This window comes from Pseudorasbora parva, chromosome 12, assembly GCF_024679245.1.
Source record: "Pseudorasbora parva isolate DD20220531a chromosome 12, ASM2467924v1, whole genome shotgun sequence".
NCBI lineage: Eukaryota > Metazoa > Chordata > Actinopteri > Cypriniformes > Gobionidae > Pseudorasbora > Pseudorasbora parva.
In genome coordinates this window covers 40,172,366-40,195,230 of record NC_090183.1, presented here as the reverse complement: position 1 = coordinate 40,195,230, position 22,865 = coordinate 40,172,366, and the positions used below count along the sequence as shown (strand labels likewise).

The 22,865-nt window shown below is 37.2% G+C and overlaps 1 protein-coding gene, 1 long non-coding RNA gene and 1 pseudogene across 3 annotated transcripts in view; 2 read left to right on the top strand and 1 right to left on the bottom strand.

The window, feature by feature from the left end:
* The window catches only part of igfn1.3 (immunoglobulin like and fibronectin type III domain containing 1, tandem duplicate 3), an 11,655-nt gene extending 9,759 nt beyond the window's left edge, over window positions 1–1,896 (top strand). Inside the window, exons 17-20 of the mRNA XM_067460288.1 lie at window positions 52–244; window positions 576–872; window positions 982–1,308; window positions 1,764–1,896. Coding sequence (XP_067316389.1) covers window positions 52–244; window positions 576–872; window positions 982–1,308; window positions 1,764–1,768 — 822 coding nt within the window. The 3' untranslated portion in view covers window positions 1,769–1,896. The remainder of the gene's footprint in view (window positions 1–51; window positions 245–575; window positions 873–981; window positions 1,309–1,763) is intronic.
* Window positions 102–22,865, bottom strand: LOC137094534 (uncharacterized). Of its 2 annotated transcripts, XR_010908674.1 has the most exons (4): window positions 22,802–22,865; window positions 22,438–22,603; window positions 561–653; window positions 102–179 (listed from the first exon to the last, which is right to left on the bottom strand). It is a non-coding gene; the product is annotated as an uncharacterized lncRNA (long non-coding RNA). The 2 variants fall into 2 exon arrangements; XR_010908673.1 differs by having other exon boundaries at window positions 22,438–22,859.
* Window positions 4,267–21,820, top strand: LOC137093751 (immunoglobulin-like and fibronectin type III domain-containing protein 1; annotated as a pseudogene).

Sequence of the window (22,865 nt, the reverse complement as noted above, 5' to 3'; positions counted from 1 at the left end):
CCTCAGAGGTCTTACTGACTATATTAACAAAATATTAAATTTCATTTGCAGGCATCCCCAATGCCAACTATAATCTGGCTGAAAGATGGAATGCCTGTGTCTAAACGTGTAACCGTGAGCAATGCAGATGGGACATCTCAGCTCCTGATTCCATCTGCTGAGCGTTTCGACTCTGGGATCTACACCATCATCGTCAAGAACATAGTGGGTCAGGAGACGTTCAGTGTTGAGATCAGAGTGACAGGTGAGAGATAATATTAAACGCAAAGTGCATCAGGACTGAAATCTAATTGGCTTACTCTAATTTTGCACATAGAATGTGTCTCTGGATAAACATACTGTACTTGTTCATCCTGGAATAACATCAGCCAATCAGATTTTAGGGTCTTCAACCATTTCTCAATCATTTCCCTCTGATTTCAGGGGTTGTTATTAGTCGTTCCAGGACCAACCAAAAAAAAAAAAACCGCACACAAATAAAACATGTTTATCAAGGAACACATTCGTCTTGGCAAAATCTCTGAGATTATATTGAGGAATTTTATGGGTTGTGTGGATACCTGGCATATTTGCAGATGATCCCAAGCCACCTGGCCCAGTGGAGCTGGAAGAAAATGTCCCTGGCACATTGACAGTTTCTTGGGATGCTTCCCCTGATGAGAAACGAGATAATCACTTGCACTATATGGTGATGAAACGAGACTCCATCAAACGTACCTGGCAGACCGTCGCTGACCGCTTGTTCAACAACAACTTCACAGCAGTTAACATCATGCCAGGAAGAGAATATAAATTCCGTGTGTATGCCAAAAATGACATAGGCCTCTCAGAACCATCTGAATCCCAAACATGGGGCATTGTAAGGAAGAAAGGTGAGCTGGCGGATGCATTTACGTCTTTTGGTCCACTCTCGATAAAGAATATTACATCTACTCCTTAAGATTCTTTTTTCTATTTAGCATCCTTTCCTGTCTCCCCCAGAAAAGTTCAGCCTCAACTTAGCCCCATCTAAACCTTGCAACTTTGACTCCGCACCCATTTTCACGGTTCCATTAAAGAAGCACGCTACCCCGGAGAAATACGAGTGCTACATGAGCTGTGCAGTGAGAGGTGACCCCACACCCCACGTCACCTGGTACCGCAACAACGTCAGCCTCAACACTAACACCAACTACTACATTTCAAACACCTGTGGCGTCTGCTCCTTGCTCATCTTGAGAGTCGGTGCCAAAGACAACGGAGAATACAAAGTAGCGGCAGAAAACTCTTTAGGCCGTGCTGAGTGCAGCACACAGCTGACAATCTTAGGTATGTTGTCAGAATGCGTGTGAAAATACCAGCTGTACTTTGACTCTGTCTTATATAAGTGTTTGAGCTGCATTTGTGCAGATGCTACTGCTCAAAACTATCTTGAAGAAATAAATATCTCATTTGATCAAAAATACAGTAACAACAGTAATATTGTAAAATATTACTATGATTACAAAATGTGATTTATCCCTGTGATGGCAAAGACTTTCAGCATCATTACTCTAGCCTTCAGTGTCACATGATCCTTCAGAAATCATTCTAATATGCTGATTTGGTGCTTAAGTAACATTTATTATATCTTACTATCTTAAGATCCCATCTATATAAGAATGTGGGCTTACTGACCCCACATTTTTGAATGATAGTGTGAACCTGATTATTGTACATTACTATAAAAATTGGCAAAAATTGTGTCCTTAAAAAATAATAATTTCTGCTTTTTTATTTTTCAGAGTGAACTGGAACAATTGAAAGACTGTGGTGACTCCTCTTCGATTTTCAATTTAAGACCTCAGCCAAATATTTTAAGAGTATAAATGTCAAATGCTAATGTTTGATTTAATTATGCCAATATTTTGCTTATCTCAGTGACTTTATATAACCCATTTAATCATTGTATTTCTTTGTCTGTTAATTTCCCATCATTGACTGCCATCAATTATTGAAAGGAGTGAATTAAACATATGTAGTGCCTCAAAAATACTTCAGACAAAACTGTATAAAGCCATATTTATCTCAAATATTGGTCTCCAAATTTATGTTATACTATTATGTTTTTATGTGACCCCACTAGGGCAAAGGTTATAAACACTTAAAAGTGAAAACAAGTAACATTTGCTCTTAATAGCTAGTAAACCTGCTTGCAAATGTCAGTGTTGGGCAATAACTCTCCTTGTAAATATTTGAAGTTGGCAATAAACCATGATCATAAAAAAATCTCTCTTACCAGTAAGGAATGTTGAAATCGCCCCATAAAAGCATTTCTAAAATCAGTAGAAAATATGTTACTCTGAGGCATTTTTAAATGCACGTCACCCAATGTAAGAAATAAATAAATGAAAAAAAGCATAAAGGTGTTTTATTTTTCATAGACCTGGCCTTGGTTCTTGCTTTATAGCTTTCCATTATTAACTTTCCCCTACAGGGACGAGACTGCGTGCTAGTAGTAAATGTAGAAATGCATATAAACCTGGTGGCAGATGGGTTAGCGTGTAGCGGGTCAGAGAGGAACTAAGTCAAGTGGACAGCTGGCAGTTCCTCTGCTGACAGGGAGTGGCCTCTAGTAATTTACAGAACACCAAGTGATCATATCTGAAAATCTGTCAGCAGACAACAACTAAAAAGTAGACACAATCTAGTGCTATTATATCAAATAAAAGTATTACCTTCACCTAGCCTTATTTTCTGCTGGAGCTTGACATTGCAATAAATGTTTTCAAAAGGCATACCAAGCACTAAAACTTATACTACCCTTCCTAAAATATCCATCCCTCTAAGTGCATACTGAATTTATAGTCTGTACATATTAAAAGGTTTATTGAAAACAAATATATCTGCAAACTTAACGCAGGACAAATGCACTGTCTCACGTGGGTTCTGGCTATGAATTGTTGGTCCTGGAGGGCCACTGTCCTGCAGAATTTAGCTCCAACCTTAATCAAACACACCTTCCTATGATTTTCAAGTGATCCTGAATACCTTGATTAGCTTGCTCAGGTGTGTTTGATCAGGGTTGGACCTAAACTCTGCAGGACATTGGCCCTCCAAAACCAAGTTTGAGGAACCCTGGATAAGACACACAACAGAGAACTGTATACAATGGGCCAGAGAACTGACAAAAGCAAAACAGATTTTGCCAAGTGAGCCATGCTTCTGGATCAACATACTTTGTTGATCCTGGAACAACATTCCTGTCCCAAAACATGTTCCTAACCCTAAACTTACTTATAAACCTAACCATAACTTATCCCTAAAATCAAAGGGAAATGATATGTGAAAAACCCTGTAGAATCACCTAAACCTTGTTGGCTTTCCAGCTTACACTGGACATAAACTCTAAATGTGACCCTCAAATCTAATTGGTTGAATTGGAATGTGGTTCCAAAATGTTTTACTTGGTGAAATCACATTCTTGTGATTTCCAAATCACACTGGATCATATCACAAGTTGAGCCTTGTTGAGCTGTGTGGTGAGAGGTGACCCCACACCCCACGTCACCTGGTACCACAACAACGTCAGCCACAACACTAACACCAACTACTACATTTCAATTCAAACCCAAACATCTTGAGAGTCGGTGCCAAAGACAACAGAGGATACAAAGTAGCAGCAGAAAACTCTTTAGGCCGTGCTGAGTGCAGCACTTACAAAGTGAAACATTGAAAGCGCACACATTTTACAAATTCATTCTAACTTAATATTTAAACGTTTTGTCAAAAAAAGTGTAATTCTCCATTGAAGAATGAAAGAGTATGAACATTTCCTAAAATTATTTGTATTATAAAACATGTGAGGGAAAATGTGCATGGGTTTGTGTGGGGTTTTTTGTAGCTTAACGATTGACTGACTGTACATTTTCAGTATTTATGAGGGTACTTACTAAATGCATAAATAAATGGGCATTAAATATTGACTTGAGTTTAAATTATTACTGTGAGAAGGAAATTATTAAAGTGAGAAGGAAGAGACTGCACAGTGATATAAATCAGTCATGTAGGGACAATTATACAGGTTAGTGTCAAAAATATGCATATCGTTTTTATATATAAAATGACATTTTGAATATTTCTATTGTAAAAACACAGTATAGATTATATACACACTTTTTTGAGTCTAATTAGAGTTAACCATTTCAGAGATGTATAATACAAATCTATAATTAATACCAAAGCCAGATTCTGTCAAAAAATAATAATAATAATAAACAACGTATGTATGCTGGACAATATTTAGCAATGACAGACATTCTGAGCTTTGCTGTGGTGAGGTAATATGATATTAAATGGGCACTTTTTGAGAAAACCTATAGGGTTAACTGCCATGGTCAAGGGTTCAAATATGATAGGATTCTCAGTTTATGAATCTCAGCTGGTTTCAGAGTTAACACAAAGAACTAAATTTGTAAGTGTGTTAATGCTGTTTAACTTCAGCTCCATTTTGTTGGTTTGTAGTTTATCCAGGACGAGGCACACATGAGTAATTACCCAAAGCATATTACTTAATACACAACAACATAGCTTCATAGCTTGGCTCTTTATTTAAGAAACGACTAATTTAAACCACTCATCATATGAGAGGTCAGCTGTAATTTACATAATAGGTGTCACACTGTCTTGTTCACACAGCAGTGTTCACACAGCTGCCATAATATCATTTATTAATAAACCAGTCAGAGTTTATAAAATAGTTTCAAGGAGATAGCACTACTTTTTAAGCTGTAAATATAAATGTATGAGGAGTTGGACATTAATATTTATAAAAACATAATATATCCTCAATGGACGTGCATCTCACCAACTTGTTTTACTGTCCCACAGAAATCTGTTATTTTTCTATGAGGATTTAGGAAATTTTATATTATGCAAACAAGCTTGACATTTTAAGTCAACTCATATTGGCACAAGACTTGTAAATCAGCCTACCCTGTCCACTTATTTCTGCATTTATTCAGGTTTGCAGACCGTTTCCTTCTTGCTTTAAGTATACAGCACAAAAAAAAGTCAAAAGATTTGACAAAAGCCTTCCTTGTATATTCTTTATACGTAACGCTTCCATTTCCCAGATCGTTTCTGTATTCTCATCCCTTGTGCTGTGTGTCGCACCACATATAGATGTGCAAAAATCTCTTATGATCCTACTGAGGACTCTGTTTTACCCCCCCAAGGTGTCCTTTATCAAAAGCGATGTTCATCCATGCCTGACAGCGGTCAGAATGTATTGGTGCTCTTGCTGGGAACCTTAAAAACACTTGTCATTACTTCTCATTGCCTCTAGCCTGTGGTTAGAATCAAATAAATTCAGTTTCCAGCCAATCCCACGTGTCCTTGTGTGAACCTGGTGCTTGGCATCTTACGGACAGCTTAACGAAATTAATATATTGGATTTTCCTCAGTGATTGATATGCTACATCCAAATGTAAACCATAATCTACTCTGCTGAAACTTGGACATCAGCAAATCTGATTTATTGCAGGTACTTAAAGAAGAACTTATAGCACCTCACTCGTCCCATGAAATTATAAAATGAACCTTTTGGATGACAGCCATTATAATTGCCGGCACTGAGAGACTCCAAAGTGGCAGTTAAAAACAAACTTAAAGCAAGACTCTGTTGCCAATGACCTTGAGGGGCACGAAACATCGGCTTACCCTGCTGTTATGAAACCACCAACTTGTTAAATCGAGCCGTCTGTGATTGGAAGCTTGTTTGAAGAAAAACATCTCTAGTGATCTGCCATGTCTGGGAAACTGTTTGTTGTTTATTTTAAAATCACTGTTGACTCATTGCTGAGTCATTGTTTTATGTAGCAAATGAGCAAAATAGGTTCAATTTAGGTGATAAATAGTCCATGTTGTAGCAGACAAGTGATATAACCATTGAAACACCTATTATAACGGTACAAACAACAGTAACACTACACTCTAAAAACTACACTCTACACTCTACACTCATGTCTGTAAAAATAAGGATGGACAATTTGGATTTGGATGGCTCTCATGATCCTTAATTATTCTAATATGCTGAATTGCCGTTTAAAAAAATTCTGGATGGATGGATGGATCTCATGATCCTTAATTATTCTAATATGCTGAATTGGTGCTCAAAAAAATTCTGGGTGGATGGATGATCTCATGATCCTTAATTATTTAATATGCTGAAATAGTGCTCAAATGGTTTTATTGTCTGGGAGGATTATTTATGGTTCGAGGTTATTTGTCATCCCCTTTTAGTAATGTAGGGATGAAATATTTAAATTTTCTGTCGCTTAGGTAAATATGAATACATCTTCTACACGACTCCCACAAGAATATCATTGCTGCCAAACTCCTGTATAATTTCCTCCCTTCCCTGCAGGGGGAAGCATCTCACCAAGCGCGAGGGCCCTTCCTGGCTGTTACTGGGTAGTTAAGATTGTGATAGAGGGATATTAAATTCCTTTAAGGATTTTATTAGCTTTATGAGACACTGTGCCGGACTATCAGACTGTTAAGCAAAGCTTAGAGAGAGGAGTTAATTTGGCTGTTGGTAAGTTCATTACCAACCTACTACTGCCATGGACATTGCTTAAGTCATTGTGAAAAAATAATTGTCTTCAGACTCAAGAAACAAATTAGCTTTTACTGCCAATTTACAGTTGAAGTTTTGGATTTGCATTGTTAGTCAACAGGATACAAGTAAACAAACCCTTAAATCTAAACATGGAGTAAAATGTATCATCTCTTTGTATATGAAGTGGATTTGCACATTAGTAGATTCATCTTCTTATCAGCTGTTTGTGTCAAATATTTGTTTGGCAGTAATGTTTGATTTGCTATAGCTCAGAGATGACTCGCGCTATATTGTTCAGACAAAACATAGATGCGTTTCCTCCTGAGAAATACCTGTATGTGTATTTAACCTTTTACTAAGCTCTAAAACGTTTTCCTCCACACACTCGTTCTCATCGATTTTGGATTGCCAGGATTGTTGTAACCTTAAATACAAACTCCTCAGATAGCTATAGTTTAATGTCTTAAGTCTGTAAAACACCAAGGTCAATGCATTTAAATAAAATAAAAAAAAACAATAGGCTGTTATTAGAGCGGCCAATTTAATGTGTTAATTCAGCATGGTTAATCATAAAGTATATACCTCAATTCAGTTTCAAGTTGGCATTTTAGGAGCTGTTTACACTACACCATTAGATCCTTGCTAAGAGGATCCAAACTGACAATTTATTTAGTTCAAAGGCGTTAGATATTTGTCCCCTCCTCCAAAGCATTTAAAAGTCTGAGTCCTATTTGAGCCACACACAAGTTGTGTCCCACTTCGAAGGCTGAGGTTACATTTGTTGGCCGCACACATCTTAAAGGATCTTCTTTCAGAACTGTAACTATTATAAAATTGACCATTATTCCTAGTGAAGCATAAATTATTGTAATCTTTTAAGACTTTGGAATGTAGTGGTCAGTTTACTGAAATAAAGCAGCCTCAATGACGTAATGCAGCCTTCAAAAATGAGACGGCATAGTCAGCTGAGACATGATGGCTCTGTTCCCAAACCATTGAGCCATCTTCTGATCTCTTTAGGCAACATCCTAACTGAAACAGAACCTCAAAAATGACCATTTGGAAGGCTCTACATTTTAAGTTTAAGGCTTTTGCATAGGAGACTCTCTCACAACAGAACACCATACTGTTGAATAAAACACTGTAGTATATATAACAATAGTTAGTCGATGGTTCAATACATACCTTGGTTTTAAAACCACGGTTTTCGATTCGGTTCGTTTTTTTTTGCTATTATATTCTTAGGCGACAGGAACAGAAAAATGTTATGGAGAAAATATTTTTATTGCAATACTCTTTCTTTATTTTACTTAAAAGACTTGAAAACCTGAAACCTTGAAAAAAGGACTTAAACTGTCCCTTTAAAGACTAGGATGCACTGCTTTCAATTGAAGACCTGATCACATCTCACGCGATTTTACTTTCACTTTAGACATAACCGACTGTGTTTATATGTTACCTTGTGTGTGTGACAGTATTAGCGCAGTAAGACTGTCCAGTAATGTGTGACAGACATGTGTTTGACAGACGTTTAGTGTGCACGCTCAATGCAAAACAGTGCATAAGCACACGAATGAAATGTTTAACAGGCAAAGCTTTAAAACGCAGATAAACACCCCCTAACTTTAGTGCATATGATTGGACATTTACTCATATCAGCGCGTAGACTCACAGGCACACTCAAAAAGAGCCGAAATAAACTGAGAGAAATATTACAAATGGAGAGAAATGTAAATAATTAATTAAACGCAAAACCGAAAGAAGAAAAAACGCAATTCACCAGCGCGTTTTGAACCGTGATTGCCATACCGAATGGTTCAATATTATACTGAGTATATTATATATATATATATATATATATATATATATATATATATATATATATATATATATATATATATATATATATATATATATATATATATAAATAATACATAATTAATTATCAAACCACTTTTTATACTCTTTGTTATTAAATTAACTTGCTTTGCCAGCCATCTTCAATAAATAAATAAAAAAAATCACTGAGCTCACTGCAATGCTCTAGGGGTTGTCTGTGCGATGCTGCCTTAGAATTTTGCTAAACAAAAAGTATCTTAGACAGCATAGTGATTCTTTTGAAACAGCCTACGTAGGCAGCACCCGTTTTGGAACAGAGCCATTGTCGTGTTCTAGTAGCTTTGGTGCTTAATCTCTATACAGTGAGATTTGCTTTAAATGATTTAAGGGTCCTGCCAAAGCCAAGAACACATGTGGCAGGTGTCCGGGTTTAACATTAGCATGCTTGGCGGTCCACGTGGCCCATAAAAACTAACCCCACTTTGCATCAGGCATCTGATCTCAATGGTGATCTGTCAGTGTACCGCAGGCTCATTTTCAGCCACACTTCCTGAGCCAAGAAAAGAGCAGCTCCCAGTGGATTTGTCTGACCATGTATGTTTCACAAACCAAAGATTAGCACTTTATTAACAAGATCTACTTGCTACAAGAGAAGCTTTATTTTTATTATTAGATAGATAGATAGATAGATAGATAGATAGATAGATAGATAGATAGATAGATAGATAGATAGATAGATAGATAGATAGATAGATAGATAGATAGATAGATAGATAGATAGATAGATAGATAGATAGATAGATAGATAGATAGATAGATAGATAGATAGATAGATAGATAGATAGATAGATATTTTTTCAAATGTCTTCTCTAAATCATTTTCTGTACAGTTGAGGAAATGTAAAAGGCGCTTAGTCATTCATGAGAACATCATGACATTTACGACGGTATGATCTTGTTTATATGTGACATGTGACCTATCAAGTGACTGTAACCTACTACATGCCTAAAAAGGCCAGCCTGGGGAACCCCATAATATCACACACATGCCATGTTAGATTACTTGAGATGCATAAATCAAAATCCTAATATATCTTTATTAGATATCACTGATAGGTCAAAGGCACACAATGTTTTAGAGTGCCTGTTCGATGTATACAATTATTGACAAAAAAAATAAATAAATGAAAATCTGCAGACCAATGTAACTGACATCCTGCATACAAAACATTCTGGGTTTTTTTAAGAGTGTAGAAAACAGAGATATCTTAGTCAAATATATTAATACCTTTCTATGGCAAAACACATTTCCATCACCTGTAACCCCAAAAATGGTCGGTTTTTCATCAAATTGTCACCTGCATTCCAGACGATAAAAAAGTATTCTACTGGCAACGTCTCCTAAACTCAGCGAGTCTGGAGATCACTCAAAACATGTCAGCATTGCATACCGCAATGATATGTGTTGATCTCCATTTAATGCTTGAGGCCAAAATATGAGTGACACCTGCTGACTTCTCCCGTCATATACAACAACCCAAATGATTGGAAACGGACAAGGCTGCTCTTTAACTCAAAGTCACTTTGTGTCACTTGGCTCAAACCCTTGTTAAAAAAAAGGCCTGACACCAACAGGCATAGTTTACATTCTCTTTAAATGAACATACCATACACTGTCTGACCAAACTCATGACCGCACTTGAGTCTTCGAAAGATCGGCCCCCGTCGGACAGCATTTGGAACCTGTTCAAAAGACGAATGATATTTCAATGAATCATCCGCACAGCAGGGGTTTTAACTACATTGAAGGTGCCAGGAAAACATTGTCATCAGCTGTAATTCTTCCAAGTGATGCTGGGGCCTTAGTGATCAAGTGATCTTAAGAGGCTCTAGAAATGCAAGGTGAATGATTTACGGACTGAGAAGGTTTGATTAGCACTTAGCAGAGTCACAGAGGGCGTGTTTTGAGGTTATGATATTAAGATTAGCGCAGTGTTTACCTGCTTGATGAACATGGACACGTTTGAAAGGCATAAAATCAGTTAATGTTCAGAGAGCACTTTGCATTAATAGCTTTCACAAGCATTTCTGGTCAGAACAACCAAGGATCACAACTAAACTAAATGTATTATCAATAAAAATAAGTATTTAAAATATTACCGTGTGTGTGTGTGTGTGTGTGTGTGTGTGTGTGTGTGTGTGTGTTCAAATTAAATCAAATGATATTGCAGTTTCAAGAAAAATCTTTCTTGAGGCCTGAGTGCAACATGATATTTCCTGTGACCACAAATGGTCTTATTCGATGAACTGATGGCTTCCAAAAAAAAAAAAAAAAACCTTCTATCAAACGTTATGTCGACTCTGACAAAACAATTTCTTCAGCGAAGCCTCGCTATTATCCCGCAAAGCAATTTCTGGTGTGACAGTGGCACAGTTTCAAAAATTACAGGTCATGCTTTCAGTGTACAGACCAATTTTTTTTCTTGTCACCAGACAGATCCATATCCATCAATGGTCAGTATGAATATAGTGGTTATTTGGCAATGCTAATTTAAAAACAATTTATCATCTGTCATCATATTTTCTTGGTAAATAAACAGAAAGTGCAAACCTTTCACTGCTCTAATTTGATAAATTATCCTATATTTAGCAGTACCAGCTCTGGGGATCACCCCTAGGTTATTATAATGGAATATATTTACAATCATGCAAGAAAAGAAAAAGCTTTTAACACCAGAATTTACGTTTAATAATAAAAATAAAAAATAATAATAAAAAAAACCTCTCTCATTTGCCATCTAAGTTACCATCATCCATCCATTATAGATTATTCACACAACCAAAACAACTAATAAAATGTAGAGCCTAAAAGCCAAATAGATTGTAATTCTGTCTGTAAATAAACCGTTTAGCTTTGCTATTTCTGTTTACATACAAAACTGCATTATCCTATTCCAGAGGAAATATCACAATCAAAATGTGGTAGAAACCGAAAGTATCTGACCAGACCGCAACAAGGCAAGGTAAAGCTCTCTCTCTCTCTCTCTCTCTCTCTCTCTCTCTCTCTCTCTCTCTCTCTCTCTCTCTCTCTCTCTCTCTCTCTCTCTCTCTCTCTCTCTCTCTCTCTCTCTCTCTCTCTCTCTCTCTCTCTCTCTCTCTCTCTCTCTCTCTCTCTCTCTCTCTCTCTCTCTCTCTCTCTCTCTCTCATTTGTTTTTGTGACATATTTTGAAAAGTGGGGACATGGCCAATGTCCTCATATTTCACACTCTCCTTGTAATACCTATGTCATACATATGTCATTATACACATTTGTGTCCTCATGTGTCCCACATGTCCCAAAAACATGCCCCCCCCCCACCCACACACACCCACACACCCACACACACACACACACACACACACACACACACACACACACACACACACACACACACACACACACACACACACACACACACAGGGCCAGGAAGATTTATTTTATATAAAATCTCAAAGAGCATAATTTTTTGCTTCACGAATTTGCAAGTCAATCTGAGTCTGTGGTTTGTCTCATTTGCAAACTAATTGTGTTGCTTTAAAAATCTAATGTGAATACAGATTACAAAGTGTTCACCAAAACGGTGTGCCACCTACAGGCCTTTTGGGTGTAGTGTAGGCTGTTAAAGAACATGCAAAATGTTCCTTAACTACATTACACTTTTTGATAGAATAATCATGATTATTATTTTGAGCAAAATAATTGTGATTATCAGTTTAATCATTATCGTGCAGCCTTACATGAGGGTGAGTAAATGATGGGCTAATTTTCATTTGATCCATTTTAGGTGAGCAGAGCTCTCCGTTTCATCTCACAAGGTTAAAGTATATTCTAGAATGTGCACTCCTAGTTTGACTCTACTCCATGTACTTTTTCTAGATGTTTCTCCAGACCAAGCATACATCCATAAATGTTTTGCTATTAACGAATTTGGAAAGGTTATGGTCACTGTTATCCTCAACGTCATTGAAGGTATTAAAATTAGGAACTTTCCATTCTCAACACAGCAATAAATCATCCCAAACATTTGTAATTTGTGCATGTAATTTAATTTTGAGTGAGTTTCAAGAAAAACAAAGCAAATCAGGAGGGTGAGTAATAATTATATGTGATACCTTATGTTAGAAACGAAAAGATCAGATTTTTTTATTTTTTTATTAATTGCATTTTCAGGTGCAACTAATCAAAAACACATCAAGGCTGTCTTGAATAGGAAAAGGTCTTGTAAATCTTATGCTGTTTTATATAGAGAAAGTTATTTTAAGTGATCTGTGACTAAAGCATTAACAATACTGTATCTTTGTTTTCATTCTAACATGTGAACTGCTTTGGAGAGGTAGGAAGACATGGTCCCCCAAAGCTTTAATAAAGTTCAGTGGTTGAAAAAAAATATTGTAAGAAATTAGGTTTAAAAGTTTGATATCCTTCTCAATCCTTTCCTAAAATATATCCCATATCCTCCTATATAGCCATAGCTATAACTTTCCTTTAATCAACTGTGAAATGCCTTTTAACCCTGCAGTAAGGTTCGTCCAAAAACCGAAATAAGGAAAGATGGTGAAATTGACCCAAAGTTCTGGGAGATTTTGCTGAGCTCTGATAAGAAAGATTATGAGCGCATCTGTGCAGAATATAGGGTGACTGACTTCCGCTGGATGTTGAAGAAACTCAATGAGATGAAAAGGGAGAGAGAACAAGAGCAAGCAGTGTGCTTTTTTTTCTCTCTTTTTTTTGGGAGATACATTTTTATGCAACACTATATTGTAATGATATTGCTACTCACAGTTCATCAAAAGCATTTCCAACCTCATTGATGTGAATCCTGATGGAACTGCTTCTTTTGAACTTGATCTTAACCTTCTAAACCCCAGTAGTAGGATTTTCATCTACAAGGTAAATTGACTGATTATTATAACACATCTGAGCGTATATCTCCTCAAGGTTTCGTTGCATCTCTGTGAGCTTTTGGTTTGTCCCTCAGCATGGTTCTCAAGATTTTGATATAGAAATTAAACACAACCTGAATCAAGTAGGAAAGAAATACATCTGCACCCACTTCTCTGACAGCAGAAACAGCAGGGGAACTGAAACTGGAGTGTAAATATGTATTTGTGTGTGTGTGTGTGTGTGTGTGTGTGTGTGTGTGTGTGTGTGTGTGTGTGTGTGTGTGTGTGTGTGTGTGTGTGTGTGTGTGCGTGTGCGTGTGCGTGCATGCATGCGTGTGCTTGTGTGTGCCAGTGTTGCTTCCCCGGCAGTGACGATTAGGGTTGTTTCGTCACATGGACATAAAGGACATCAATGTGTTCTCCACTGAATTTACAAGCGAGTTAAATTCAACCTTTCCTAGTTTATTTGCAGAATAATTAAAGGTGCCCTAGAACGAAAAATTGAATTAACCTTGCCATAGTGAAATAATAAGAGTTCAGTATATGGACATCACATTCTGTGAGTCTCAAACACCATTGCCTCCTCTTATGTAAATCTCGTGAATCAAAAACACCACGGAAAAATATGTGCTTCTCAACATAAGGCCAACCGTGACGCAAGCATTGGGGATCATTTATGTGCACGCCCCCAACATTTGCATCTGTCCAAACATGTTCATTGTCTGGCGGAACTGACGGAGCCGAATCATCTAATGGTAAACAAGACACTCGAAGATAGCAAAAATGGCAGCTCTCATGACACATGTCATGTTTAGGCTGTGCAGGGCACGTGAGGACTTTTCATATGTCAACAGTCATGGTTGAGGTTTATTTATAATCGGATACCACAACAAATTGTTCGCTTGTTTGGCCCATTTCAAGCAAGCTTCCCTCAGTGTCTTAAACTGAAGGGGCAACTGTATTCCTGCAAGCTGTAAGTAGTCATTAATCCACTTATTGACTAGCTGTTTAAACCATTTCTGATTAAATTGAAAGTTTCTTAGAGAGACTACATTGTCTAGATAACACAAGATGCTAGTACAGTAACAATAGGAAACTCCAAGTACCATACAAAACTAAATAGTGTGTCTAATGACAAAGGGTAATATTATTTTGTATTACAAAATACAACCGTATATGCAATCGTTACAAAATACAATCGTTGCTTACAGATCATTCACTCGATCCTTCTACCAAACGCTGCACCTTTTCCACCATAAGTTAAAACGACAGTCATTTGACAAGGCTATTCATTTTAATATAAGTTATATATTTATATTTTTGAGAACTGAAGTAGGCCTATGATTGGTGGTGGTTGAGAAGATTCCCCCTTCCATGTAAAGCGCTTAGAAAAGTGCCTAGAAAAGCGCTATATAAATGTAACAAATTATTATGATGTTTTTGCATGCTTGTATTTCAGAGTACATCACGGTCACTGCCTAGCCTACATTGTGACTAACGTTATATAAACATGCAATATCGTTGACAAAAAAAGACAAGTCTAAAATGTAGGCTGAATGACCCTTTAAGCAGAACATCTTAAATGGAGATTGCTGAAATGCAGCTTAATTGTTATTGGTGTTTTGAGATCATCCGCACGTGCGGGAGAGAGGGCTCGCGTGCATATGGTTGCCAGATTGGACATGTTTCGGTAAAACACCAGATGTGTTCTTTTCACAGAAAAGCTCTGTTTGGGGGATTTAAATGACTGAAATTTGGCAGAGCTTGTGATCGTGCGGTTTTCTCGCGTGCGGATGATCTGAAAACACCAATAAACAAGAAGTAAGCTGCATTTCATCAATCTCCATTTGAGAAGTTCTGCTTAAAGTGTCATTCAGTCGGTCTGTGTACGGTCAGGACTCACGAGCCGCTTCGAAATAAGCCAATCAGAGCAGAGCTCAACATTAATATTCATGACCCTTCCAAATAAGGCAAAAACAGAGCATTACATCCTAGGAACAATTTATAGGGTTGTAAATGGGCCTGTAAAACTGTATCTGGACTAGGGATGGGTACCGAAAACCGGTATTAAACGGGCCCCGGGGGTGAATTTTGAAAGACCGTTGTATCGATAAGCTCGGACGTTATCGGTTCTTCTGTCGGTACTTTAGAAAATACACGTGACGAGAGAGAAAGAGAGAGAGAGAGAGAGAGAGAGAGAGAGAGAGAGAGAGAGACCGACCACGCGCAAAACGACAGAGGACAGAACTAAACAGTCAAACATAGCCTGGTTACACTTTAGATCTGTGATAGTCTGATTTTATTTTAGATTTTGTCTTCCAAAGATTAAAATAATAATATTTATGTCTAGCGCAACTTATGTAGTTCCCTTTGCAGCAGTAGCCTACGCTGTCATTTCTCCATAAAAATGCAATGACAGAATCAGCACGATCAGAGATTGTTGTAAAATATAGTCTAGCTACTGTTGGTAAATTGTGGGATGCGTTTTAATAATAAAAAGAGCGATTAAAAGCACAAAAATGTGCGCAAGAGGCTGTTCCCAAGTCGGCGCGCGCGCTCCGAAACAGCCGCAACGAGACGAGCAAATTACACTTTCGGTTTCACACTCGCGTCTAAAGGATCAAATGTACACAAACATCTATGTCAAAATGACCGGCTTGGAGAGTCTCTTAAACACAACAGTTTAACAGTTTTAGTTTGTGTCTAGAATAGACGTTGTTATTATGGATATAGTCAGGAGAAAGTGTAGTGCATCTGCCTATCAGTCGCCTATAGAGCTGCACATCTGTCTTAAAGAGGCAGTGGTGTAAATAAACATGCTGATGAATTACTGCGAATTAAACAACCCAATGCAAAGAGAAAATCAATCACAGCTCTTGAATTATTACCTTGAGCTTTAATACGCATTATTTTGGCTATTTATGATAAGGCCATCCTTAAAAATATTCTTGTTTGCCGTAACCCGACCGACCCTGTCAGTTTAGGGCCGACTCAAATTATTTTATTTTTTTCCTTTTAGTCCGACCGACTTGCCGGTTGTAAATTTGCATTAAGACCGACCAATTTCTTTTTTTACTCTTCAAACAACTAATACAAAAGTAATAAAATAATATGAAATATATTTTAGTAAGTATTATAAATATATAAACACTATGGCCTGCACGTGCATTTGTTTCGGCTCATACTCTCATTCACTGTAACGTTAGACTATTAAAGCCCTGTTGGAGATTTCGCCGCATTGTGTGACAGGAGTCAGTACCATGGCATGGACACGTTACACACACCAGGCAAGTGCACTGCAGAGGGGAGGGCTTTGGGGGTTTGAGCCCGTGCCCTTTTTGAAAATTAATCAAAAGTGCCCCTCTCAACATTAATCATTACTATATTGTGGCCAATAAAACAGAATTTGAATTATAATTAATATAACAACGTGTACAAAACAGTAACAAATGGCGGAAAAACCATATTTATCTTGTCTCTGTCAGTCTGAAATATCGTTGTCATAACGCGTTGCTATGGGTAGCGTGTGGTCTATGGTTTTGCTCGACTACGCGCAGCGCGTGGTGGGAGCGGCGGCACTGGTTGTAACTTGAAAAATAATGCTTTATGTAAGGCTCTGTCGATGGATACACGTGCTGGCTCCTCAGTGATAGGCTACACTACAACAGCGATAATAAAAGAAAAACGTGGGCAAAACGATCTATCTTTGTAAACTGTGTTCAATGCATGCGAGTGCTGCCGTATGACCAGTCATTTTCGCCATCATCACCCATGGGTATATTATACCCATGCAGTATCACCCATGCAGTATATTCGCCAGAAGACGCGAATGAGAACTGCAGTGTGAGAAGCTGTCTCTGTGCGCTCGTCCAAAAGCGCGCGCACGTCTATCAGCGCGCAAATATTGAGTTATTTTAAGTCTTGCGCTTGAACGGACAAACTCACACAAAAAGTATATCAACATGTCGATCTTGATGAGTATCCAAGCAGACATAGTCTGATGCCTTAAGTGAACTGTATACAGTCGAGAAAGACGAGCATATCCCTGTATAAGGTCTTAAAGGGGCAGTAGCCTTTACTGCTGTCTGTCAAACAAAAGATAAGGACATCACTCACTGCTCTTGATTGAATAGCTTTTGTAATTTTAAAAAGGATTGATCTTTAATTTAAACAGTTGCATGTGCAGTTATTTTACATTTGATTTATTAATTCAATTGCTCTACCTAAAAACTAATGTTAGACCTACCTGAAAAAATCTGAAAAGCATTGTTTATTTTATTAGTATCTTTGCTCAATAGTATTTATTTGTGCTGCTGCTTGTATTTAAGTTTTTTGTTCTTATTTTCTTTATTTTTATTTGACAGTAGTTCTTTCTTTCCCTGAGCATGGCAAATAACAATAATTAATTAAATTGTTATAGCGCTTTTCTAGACACCCGAAGCACTTTACATATAGAAGGGGGGAATCTCCTCGGCCACCACCACCAAATACCAAACCGTACTGAAACCGTGAACCTAAAACCGTGATACAAACCGAGCCGTGAGCAATTACACCCCTAGTGTAACATATGTATGGGGGTGTCACAAAATTAGAAAATTTTCAAAGGGTGCCATGACTGAAAAAAGGTTGGTAAACACTGATTTAGTGAATGGCTGTGGCTCGACAGCAGGAAAAACAATCCAAACAATAACGATTTTTTAACCTTTTTCATCATTAATGTTAATCAAATCTATTATTCTAAATGTAGGCTGCCAAGAAGGAGGAAAGAGGGGCAGTGTCTCTTTAAAAAAAACTGAGAGACGATACATATTACAAAAAATTTAACGTCTGAAAAAAATGGTCTGCCATTGTCTGTGATGTTTGTTTACTGTAATATTTACCAGTAAAGAGTAGGTTATAGCTACTTAATTTAATTCATAAAAAAAAAAAAATTTAATATTCAAATACACTAGTCTATATCAACAGATGTGTTGGTTTAGCAACAAGTGCAAGCCACTTCAGAGACACAGAGAGTTGCGTGTTCTGAGTCAACACAATCGAGCGTAAAAATACGAATACATATACATATCATATCACTGGAAAATACTAAAATGGGAAGATAGCGTGAAAAGAGCTAAAATACCTGAGAAACCCAGGAAAAAAAGGGAGGGTTGACAGCTATGAGTCAATGACAGCTAGCGGTGGTAGGAACCTTTTCTTAATGAATGCACCTGAAATTTATGCAATAAACATGTTTTTGACAAATATTTAAATTTGTTTGTGGTCTATATAGCCTGCAATTAGCCTATGCGCCCGAAGGCACGGCTTGAAGACCCAGTCAGTTTAAATTCATACCTACGTAATCACCATCACCAAAAATGTACTTTTTTTTTTTACATTAAAATTTGAAAAAAAAAAAATTTACCTACCTACCGACCCTTTTTTAATTTTTTTTTACTGTTACTGCAAACCAAAATATTTTTAAGGATGGCCTAAACTATGTTATTTTACTAGAATTCTTCCTGAAATGAAAGCACTGTATAGGTCTATATAATGTGTATTTTTGTTAATTGTGTGTGTGTGTGTATATATATATATATATATATATATATATATATATATATATATATATATATATATATATATATATAAAATCTCAAAAAGTACCGATAAGAATACCGTTAAAGTACCGGACCGATAAGCAGTATCGGTAAGAGTATTCCCTAATCTGGACAGTATCTTGTAACTATAACTGTGTCTTGCCCTTAAATAAGCCACATACCCTATATCAGAGAACAATTTAACATATTGTTTCAACTCATTCTCTGACTCTCAACTCATTCAACTCATTGGTCTATGACCAGACCAAGCTCAATTTCAGATTGAACACTGGTCTGTGGAGTCTGCTCTATTTTCTACTGCACAAGAGGAGTGATCAACGAGCATAATTCGAATTACTCTAGATGCAATTGGATAGTCCTTCACCAATCAGACCACAAGAAGCGTGATCAACAGGCAACGACCCATCACTTCTCTATCTGTCATCGTGTTAAACCCACCCATAGCGTGCCAGCCAGGTGGATAAGCCAGTCTGCGATTGGTTCCCGCAAAAGTGTAACAGAAGCATCAGAAATTAATGTACAGGTTTCCAGAGTTGCCGGGTGAAATCAAATCGCCGGCAGACCAGGTCGGGTTTACCCGGTCTACATTCTCGTAGTTCCAAAGGTGGAATTTCTTGTCAAGTTAAAGGATGTGAAAGCCATGGAGAGGGAAAATTACATTTTTGAGTGTGTCCTCTCCAAACCTTTATCTAAAATCATGTGGGTTGGAAAGAACAGTCAAATAGAACAGGGAGAGAAATACTGGCGAAGAGAATAAAGAATAAAGGCTGGTGGTGAAGGACTGCATGCAGGTGGATAAAGGCATCTGTGGTCGGAAATCAAGTCTTATAACTCCTGGCTGATAGTGGTAGGTATGAGCTCAACATATCAAAACATCTTTGGATGTGACTGTGACTGACATCAATGTTGGGGAGTAACTGGTTTCAACATCAACATTGCTAAAAAAAAAAAAAAATGTGTAGCATTACAACAGTTCAGATGTTTTCAAGATGGTATAGCTCAGTGGTTTTCAGATAGTTTGGCCATGGGACCTTCAATTTCCCACCCATCATGCAATTAGGGCTGTGTGGAAAAAATCGATTCACCAATTCTGAATCGATTTTCATATTAATTTCTAAAGATCGATCCGTAACTCAGAGGATCGATTTAATAATAGGCCTACATTGAATTTTAATTTTAATCGATTCGACTAGTCTGTTCTTGGGCTATGGTAGACATCTATTCAATTTTCACTGACAGCCCAAACTTTGGCTTGTTTTCTTGCTGGGCAAGGTCATATGACTAATACTGATGAATAAAAGGTAAGGTAAGACTATTAAATAGTTGTTTTTGAGGTGAGGTGAGAATTTTTGGTTTGGTACAAGTTACAAAAATAATGTTAGAAAAATGACAGTGATATAATAGTCTGCTGGCACCTGGCAGACACTGTAGAAGAGTCAACAGAATAAAATAAAAATAAAATAAAAGCATCAGAAAATCATGCAGAATCAAGTTTTTCATTCAACCTCTAAAAGAATTCTCATTTTAGTTAATCAGTTGATTCATATGAATCACATATAAGTCATCACTCAAAAGCATGGCATACTTTTTTTTCCTTTTTTTTGTGAAAAATATATGCTACTTTTTCATTCTTTTTTAGTCAGAGTTTCAAATTTGGAGTTCTGTTAGTTGAACTGGCTGTTAATATAAGACTACAGTTTTTATACCAATGATCATTTTTGTTGTACATGGTTCATATTTTTTTTAATCATTATATACTTTAATAATTATATCATCCATATTCTCCGGGGAAGCCCAAGGGCCTGCAAAGGAGTGCTAAAGCATCTGTGGTCCTGTTTATAGAAATACAGTGTAACAATTGTAAAATATTTGAAATAAGACTACTTAAAGGGATATTTTGCACCAAAATGAAAATTAGCCCATGATTTAAACCCCCTCAAGCCATCCTAGGTATATATGACTATCTTCTTTCAGACGAACACAATAAGAGATAAACTTAAAAATATCCTGGCAAAGAATAGAGCCAAACACATCACCGGTCAAATTTTTTAAAAAGAGAAACATCTGAGGATTTCCATATAAGATGAGCTTGTTGCAATCAAAAAATCAAAAATGATGATTTTTGTCATAATTGTGCAGCCCTATCACAACCCCATTTGTTTAAACCGTGAGAGGCATCAAAGCTTAAGCTACTCCTTTGTTGGCGCAAGTTTTTTTGCGCAAGTATGCGTTGTGTATTTTAGTTTATAAAGTTTTAAATATAGATATTTTTCATACAAAAAACCATCGCTTTGCTTCAGAAGGCCTTTATTAAGTTAGCTACTTCTTTAAACGATTAGCTTTAATGTAGCTGATCTACTGTAAATTAAATGTAGCTTGCAACTTAGTGAGCTAGTTTCCCCAACACCGTAATAGTCCACATTACAGAAATGCATCTGAAAAGACTTGCATATTGTGCACAATATCTTATTTTATAATCTTGTCTGCTTTGTTGCTTTGTTTTGTAGTGTCATGTCCTATTTGTCATTGGTCTAATGTCATGAACCAGCCAATAACAATCTAGATTCTAAGAGCAAACAGAGACGCCAAAAAACAACCCAAGCCTGAGGGGCAGGAGTTGACTTGGCAAAGATCGCTGCAGAACATCAGGTCAAACTACAGAAGGAAAGAAATGAGAGAACTGCAACTTTCAAAACAGCCAGTGCTGAGAAAGAGGCATCAGGTGCGGTAGACAGCGGTGCTTTACCATCTTTTTCTGAAGATAATACTGGTTTAGATAAAGAGGTCAGGAGAGATGACTCTGTCGGCACTGGGCTGGCGAGTGCACCAGACACTAAAGAAGACACGGTAGGAGAACCACACAAGTCATTTCAATAAGGGAAATTTTACATTTTGCCACAAAGACACCACATTTATACTACAGGTAACCATACGTTTGTAAGCGTGTCTAAAAAAATAATTAACTTCAACTGATGCACTGATTATTTTAGGACTGTCAAGATATTCAGGTGAGAAACTGTCACAAAATAGTGGAGGTGTGACTACAGGTTCGGATGAAGGTATGGTGACTCGAACGGTATAAAATGTGAATTATAAAATGAGAAATTATAATTGTTAAAAAGTCAATAATGTCCTCATTAATACATGATGGCAATGGCCTAACAAGTCAGTCCAGGGCCCATATGCAAAATAAATTTTACATGCCCCCCTAAACTTTGCCTCCAGCAACTAGACTACATCGAAGAGACATTTATAGACGTTCACTGTAGTGTATAAAAATACCATAAAAAACAATACCATAAAAAAAACTCTGGAACAAACCAAGTCGAACACAAGCTCAGCCAATGTCAATAAAAAACTAGGGTGAATTCAGGTTTATTGCTGGGGGATTCTTTTTCCAAGTCATCTCAATGGCAAAGAGTGTCCCAATTCACCCTGAATTCACCCTAATGATCTTGGCACGGCGGCCCAAAATGTAAAAACATAAAACTCACTCATTTTAGTTGCATTCTCCGGGGCCTGTCTTTCGGCAAATTCATCCACGAGTGTTCAATTCACGGCTTCGTGCATTCTCGGTGGAAATAGCCAGTCCCGATAGTCTGTTTTGCTATGGTGCTCCACAAGTCATTATTCACTTCAGTTTGGAAAATGAGCGCTCCGCTGAAGCAACAGTAATAAAGAAGGAGAACTAAAACGGTGCACATGTCACTGAAGCTAACTTAGATGTGATAGTGTTGTTCTCAACAATACTAGCCAGAGCTTGAACTGTTGTCATCCCAGAGATGTCTTTTAACTTTTAAATTGTTGTGTAAGGGCTGGAGACAAGTAATGTTATTTGTTGTAGACATTTCCACTAACCTCTGTAGGATGTCTAGCCGCTAATAACCTCTTACACAGTGTTTCAAATTTTTTTTTTTTTTTT